Source organism: Eleutherodactylus coqui, chromosome 1, assembly GCF_035609145.1.
Source record: "Eleutherodactylus coqui strain aEleCoq1 chromosome 1, aEleCoq1.hap1, whole genome shotgun sequence".
In the NCBI taxonomy this organism is placed as follows: Eukaryota; Metazoa; Chordata; class Amphibia; order Anura; family Eleutherodactylidae; genus Eleutherodactylus; species Eleutherodactylus coqui.
In genome coordinates, this window is record NC_089837.1 from 489,839,497 (window position 1) to 489,846,763 (window position 7,267).

Consider the following 7,267-nt stretch of genomic DNA (forward strand, 5'->3'; position numbering starts at 1 on the left):
AATGTCATTGCATACTGACTGTGTGCCGCATGCGTATAATCTGCAGCCCACACACTGTGAGATACGGTCGTGTGAGGCCGGCATTACACTGCAGATTGATAGTAGCCCAGCAGATGGGACCCCTACTCATTCCCTTGACCCATTTTTAGTGGTGAGGTGACCACTTAATTAAAGGCCAGATTTAACTTTTTTTCTTACAATTTACTGGCTTATACCAGTACATTAGCTATGCATGCCTTAGCAACAAGCAATCTTTTTGAGAATCTGATGCTACAGTTAATCTTCACAGTCTCCGCAATCCTCAATAAAACAGTCATTACTTCTGTGGCATTCAACAAAGTACAGAGTCATGGATAAAACTGACTTATCCATCCCTCTCACATGCTATCCGGCTTACCTCCAAATAGCGGTGCCTTTCCTGGGGCCGGCAGCTCTTCTTCCACAATTACCATTATTCATACAATCACAAAGTACCACCTTTCGTCTAAAGGCCACCACTGATGTATTATACTGCAGAGAATATATTAGGGCTGCTCCACCTTTTTCACTAGATAACTTAAAGAGGGATTGTCATGTCCTCATGAGATCGGGGCCGGCTGCAAAGCTTTGCAGTCGCGGCCCCGCTGTTTTCAATTATGCTTTTTTTGTTTAGCTTCACCCCGCTGCGGGCTCTTCTTAGATTCGACTCCCAGCATTGTGAATGTGTCAAGAGGATGCTCCCCAGCACCTGCTGTCAATAAAGTCTGACAACACCCATTGGCAGCAAGTGGTGGGGACTGTCTGCTTGACACATTCACAGTATCAGGAGCCAAATCTAAGGAGTGGCATAAAGGAGAATCAGAGTAGACTATGAGCAAAAGAAAGGCATGGTTGATTTCAGAAGACTATAAAACGAAGAAGCAAGCCCCAATGACAAAAGGAGATGATGGGTCTTCTTAAAAGAGGTTGTCTGTTTTTCATAAGCCCTGTTAGAGCATTCTGATTAGTAGAGGGGGTCCTTCATTATAGACCCTCACAACGCTAGTTGCTAGATTTTGCAAGATACTATATTACAGCTGGACACTCTGTGATCATTAAATGACCTTTGTAACAAATAATAACATAGTAACATAGAATGTAAAAGGACATATGTCCATCCAGTTCAGTCTATTCCCCCTCCTCCCCCCAGTGTTGATCCAGAGGAAGGCAAAAAAGTAAAAAAAAGAGTTAGAAGCCAATTTTCCCCATTTAAGGAAAATAATTCCGTCCTGACACCAGTCCCACAATCTGAATAATCCCTGGATCATTGACCCTTCTAAAGTCATAAGTGATTATAATATATAATATTGTATTATTATTGTTGTATTAATATATGATTAATTCTATTGTACTTATTATATTATATTATTATTATATTGTATTAATATATTATTAACTATATTATACTAATTATATTATTATTAGATTGTATTAATATATATTATTGCATTATTAAGAAAGCATAAAAAATGGACAACCCCTTTAACATCTATAAATAAAAGGTCAAAAAGATAAGTTTCTTATATCAAGTTGTTTAAAAATGTCAGCCAAGCCCGCAGGGTAGTTTGCAGCATTAAACATAATGTTAGTCAGTATTGTCATTCATGAGCCAAGTAAAGTTGGGTAACAGCTCCTGCTGATCTGTAATGGAGCTGATATTTGATAGCATCATACAGCTTTGAAGACCCTTTTATTACATCCATAAACATGTCCTAATAGAGGCTGTCATTAAAGTGTATTGATGGTCCCTCAGAGCAATGAGGGGCAATGAATGCTTTGCAATGGCATTCCCACTGTGCTGAAAAATCGTCCCTACTAATTTCCGAAAATACAGTTACTGCAGAAAATGGCTGTATATGGACTACTCTAATATTTAAACATATATATACCCAGTTTCCCTGAAAATAAGACATACCCCCGAAAATAAGACATAGCTTGATTTTTCAGGATGCAGAATGATTTTTCAGGCTTTTTGAGTATGCTTGAAATATTAGCCCTACTCCAAAATTAAGACCTGGTTACAGTTAATAAGAAAAAGCGATTTAAATAGTGTCCAGGCAGCAATACATGTAAAACAGTTACCGTAAATCTTTTGGAGCAAAAAATAATATAAGACACTGTCATATTTTTGGGGAAACAGGATATATATATATATATATATATATATATATATTTCTCATTTATTTCAGGGCACGTATCTTGAAAAGATTCCCTGTTCATAACTTTTGTTTTGCGGTTCTAAAGTGTCATTTTTATTCTTCTCCAAGATCTCTTCCTGATCATTAATCATGAACAAATGTTGCAAAAGTGGGCTTTACATTGCACTCTGTCATAACATGTCAGTAATGAAAACATAAAAACTTTGGCTGTGGTTGTAGGAAGTTGTAAACAGTGACTCAATTTCAGTAGCCTGAGTCACACAGGTACAGTATATAAAAGGTCTGCTCTCAACTCAGAAACTCAGAGAATAAGGAGAAAGCTTGAAGCCATACAGACCTAAGGAGATCAAACATGAAGAACTTGCTTCTTGTCCTGCTACTTTCTGTAGCCTACTCCTCGGCTTTTCCTGCCAAAGCTCCCGAAGCCAACAAAGAAACTGATGCCAAGTTTGCTGAAGTAAGTATATCACATGCCAGTAATTATAGAGTGACTTGTCTTTTACACAAGTTTATGTCATTGCTGTTAAATGGGTTGTCTAATGAATACAACTGCTATCCATATGCCATATTTTTCGCCAGAACAGAGAGGAGCTCAGTAGCTTCCATTCTGCAGACTTGAGCTTGTATTACATGAACAGGCATACAACTGAATGGCCGCCATGTAATATTACATTTTTCTTGCACTGGTTGCAGGTCCGTCTGGCCAACTCAACTATTTGCCGGAGGTGCCAGGAACGGAACTTCACTAATCTTCTGATAGCTACAGCACCTACATTTTGAAAGGAGTTTTCACTGATGAGACAACCCCTTTAAGTTATTACTAGTATTAGGGATATTGAAAAACACAATGTTCGATCAAAATGTGTTACTTGTTGGTTAACTGGAGCTACAAAGGGGCTTTGAGCCTTATGGGAATTCACCACAATTGTAGGGAATGTAGGGTTGATAGAAGTGAGTCCCCCATTTCAGGACTTTGATAAAGTCATAAATTACAAGGAAAACCCAAAAATTTCTATGAAGTCTGTGTAATGCTTTATTTATCCTGTGGAGGGGCTGCAGAGACATTTAGTATTTGTTGATTGCAGTTCATGGCTGGGGTCCTAACAAAACAAGACCACCTATGATCAGTGTATTATTTGGTCAACTTTTATAACAAAACTAGTTTGTTCAAAGTAGATCAATTAATGACCAAGGGCAACCAAGATGTCAAAGTTTGTTCCTCTATAGCACCACTGCAGGTCAAATGAAGAATGGCAGGACATCCTAAATGGGTTTCCACCATCTTTAGTAACTCACCATAATGCATTGCATAGGGCACAGCTCCATTAAGAGAGTCGCTACTAATATATTTATTATTTCTATTTTAGGAATATTTGAAGAAATATTATAATCTTCAGACAAATGGACGACAGTCAAGAAAGAAGGGCGATGGTCCACTGATCACAAAAATCAAGGAAATGCAGCAATTTCTTGGCCTAAAAGTGACAGGCATTCTGGACTCAGACACCATGGAAGTGATGCACCAACCTAGATGTGGATTTGTTGATGCAGGCGAATTCAGCACATTCCCCGGTAACAGAGGATGGAGCAAGAGAGAACTAACTTACAGGTAAAATTGAGGGATTTCAAAGTCTTATTTCTGTAAATCCAACTTATTTACAGTCCGGCATCAATAATCTAATTGATCTCATTCCTTTTCTTCTAGAATAATTAATTATACACCCGATATGCCCAGGTCTGAAGTAGACCATGCCATTCAAAGAGCATTTAGGGTTTGGAGTGATGTGACGCCCTTGACTTTTACACGGGTCTATGATGTGACTTCTGACATTGAAATCTCCTTTGCTGCCCAAGGTAGGATGCCAGCATGCACTATATTAGAATATAGAGTCTTAAAAAGTGAAACCATGTATTGAGATATGATTATTGTCTTCCACAGTCCATAATGACTTTTACCCATTTGATGGCCCACATGGGACACTTGCCCATGCTTTTGCCCCATCCAGTGGAATTGGTGGAGATGCCCATTTTGATGAAGATGAAACATGGACAAGTGGCTCTAATGGTAAGTCTTTTTTTTTACTTTTGTGAATGCAAGTCCTTCAGAATTAATTGAGGTGTAATGCTAAGGAAATATTTGAATGGTAGTTTGCAGTCAATACCAACCAGAATTGTGAATTACTTACTTTCAGCACATATCCGTGAAGCTGTATTCTTATGCATGCAAACTCTTGCTTTGCAGGTTATAACTTATTCATTGTGGCTGCTCATGAGTTTGGCCATTCCCTTGGTCTCTTACACTCCAATGATCCCAGTGCTCTTATGTATCCCACCTACCACTATACTGAGCCTAGTGAATTCCGGCTTCCTGAAGACGACGTCAATGGGATTCAATCACTTTACGGTAAGAAAAAGAAATGATAACAATCAATGACATATAGAGAAGACCAGAGAAAAGGATTTAGGGGGGATTCATTTAACAATCTACTGTATATATTGTTATATTAATACAGGAGCAAGAATAACTCCTGAAGAGCCAACTGTCCCAGAACAGCCAAGTGATCCAAGCACCCCATCCTGCCAGCCAAACATCACTTTTGATGCAGTGACCACTCTGCGTGGAGAAATCTTATTTTTTAAAGACAAGTAAGTGATCATGTAAAAAGTGTGAATTAATCACTTAAACCCTAAAAAGTTTCTAAGTAAAAACGTTCCATAGTATATGAAATATTTAAATGTCTGTTTCCATTCCACAGAACCTTCTTGCGCCAAATTTCCCAGAATTCCGTAGTTGAACATCATTTGATAAAAGTTTTCTGGCCATCTCTACCTAATCACATTCAGGCTGCTTATGAGTTCCAGGACAGGGATGAAGTTCTTGTCTTCAAAGGTATTACTTATTACATACTATTTAAAGATAGATAGATAGATAGATAGATAGATAGATAGATAGATAGATAGATAGATAGATAGATAGATAGATAGATATGAGATAGATAGACAGATATGAGATAGATAGATAGATAGATATGAGATAGATACATATGAGATAGATACAGAGATAGATAGATATGAGATAGATAGATAGATATGAGATAGATAGATAGATAGATAGATAGATAGATAGATAGATAGATAAATATGAGATAGATAGATATCGGATAGATAGATCTGAGTTAGATAGATAGATATTAGATAGATAGAAAGATAGATAGATAGATAGATAGATAGAAATGAGTTAGATAGATAGATAGATAGATATGAGATAGATAGATAGATATTAGATAGATAGATATGAGATAGATAGATAGATAGATAGATATGAGATAGATAGATATGAGATAGATAGATAGATGGATAGATATGAGATAGATATGAGATAGATAGATAGTTAGATAGATAGATATGAGATAGATATGAGATAGATAGATAGATAGATAGATAGATAGGAGATAGATAGATAGATAGGAGATAGATAGATAGATAGATAGATATGAGAGAAATAGATAGATATGAGAGATAGATAGATAGATAGATAGATATGAGATAGATAGATAGATAGATATGAGATAGATAGATAGATAGATAGATAGATATGAGATAGATAGATAGATATTAGATAGATAAATTATTAAATATGCTTAATAATAGCAAAACTCAAATTATATATTTTTCCTAGGTGCAAAATACTGGGTCATTAACGGTTATGAAATCACAAAGGATTCTCCAAAGAGTATTTACGACTTGGGTTTTCCACGATCTGTCAGAAGAATTGATGCCGCCGTCCATGATGAGAATTCCAGAAAAACATATTTCTTTGTGGAAGATAAATATTGGAGGTAACATCAGTCCCAAAACATCTGCTTACTTACAGAACCTACAGAACCATCAGAAGGCTATAATAATAATATTAAAATGCAGACTTAAATTATTTACTTCCAAAAAAAGTAGTAAAGTAATGTACTGCTTCTCTAAATCTTGAAGGTGTCTTCATATGATCTTAACTGTAACCCTAAAATTCTTTCTACAGTTACGATGAGCAACAACAGAGGATGGACAGCGGGTTCCCTAAAAAGATTGTAGACAACTTTCCGGGTCTAACCAAAATTCGGGCAGCTTTTGAAAAAGACGGTAAGACAACCAAAGAAAAATGTTTTTGAATTTTAATAAGTAGCGTCTAATGAATGCATACTGCATATATAATAATGGCCATTTTTTAGGGAAATAGAAATTATTTATTACTAATATCATTTTTTTATGTTTAGGATTCCTGTACTTGTTTGATGGAGATCGGCAATACGAATTCAGCACCGCTAAGAAAAGAGTCACCCGTTTACTAAAGAATAACAGCTGGATAAAATGCAGCAGTAACCTGGCCAAGAACCTGAAAAAACGTCTTAGAAATTAAATTATTGTTTACATAGAATTTTTTAAATTTACATTTTTTTTACTTGTATCTAAATGTTAATATTTTTATAGTATTTGTTTAAAACTAAATATTTAGTATCTTAATATTTATTTTTTGCTGTTGTTCATCTGTGAAATATATTAAAACTTTTTTTGATTTCAACTTTAAACTCGATAGTTCTTTTACTGAGACACTAAATGAAGAACTGTGACTTCTTCAAGACGTGGTCAAATTAAAGGGTTTAGTCTTGCTTGGCCTTCTTTGCAGACAGAGTAATGCGAGTGGTTCATTCTGTCTTTCAGTCAAAGATAAAGGCTAAGTCCCAAGGGTGTAATTATAGGAAGTGCACATGTGGCAGTCAGTGCTGGCATTAGGTTAGATGCCACCCTGTGCAGAATTTATTTTGGTGCCCCACTGTCATAAGAAAAATTATATGTATTGCGCTGATGGTCAGTCTGCCTGTATTCTGTCTGTGCAGAAAGTAGCAAGACAACAGTATACTCACATCAGAGCAGCTGAGGGAATAACTACAAATGGGAACCACTATCATAACATAAGTACAGCACCATAACTAAGCTCAGAACATAAATACAGCACCAGAACTAAACTCAGTACACAGGCACAATATAGGAACTAAGCTCAATATATAAATACAGCACCAAAACCAACCTCAGTACATAGA

At 36.2% G+C, this 7,267-nt stretch overlaps 1 protein-coding gene across 1 annotated transcript; it reads left to right on the plus strand.

Annotated features, from left to right (window-relative positions):
* The first annotated feature begins 2,466 nt into the window (after window positions 1-2,466).
* On the plus strand, window positions 2,467-6,747 carry LOC136587687 (matrix metalloproteinase-18-like). The gene is made up of 10 exons (XM_066586414.1): window positions 2,467-2,634; window positions 3,545-3,786; window positions 3,883-4,031; window positions 4,117-4,242; window positions 4,420-4,581; window positions 4,691-4,823; window positions 4,934-5,067; window positions 5,857-6,016; window positions 6,208-6,308; window positions 6,443-6,747. Exons 1-10 carry the CDS (start codon window positions 2,530-2,532, stop codon window positions 6,583-6,585), a joined length of 1,455 nt encoding a protein of 484 aa, XP_066442511.1. The 5' UTR covers window positions 2,467-2,529; the 3' UTR covers window positions 6,586-6,747.
* The last annotated feature ends 520 nt before the right edge of the window (window positions 6,748-7,267 follow it).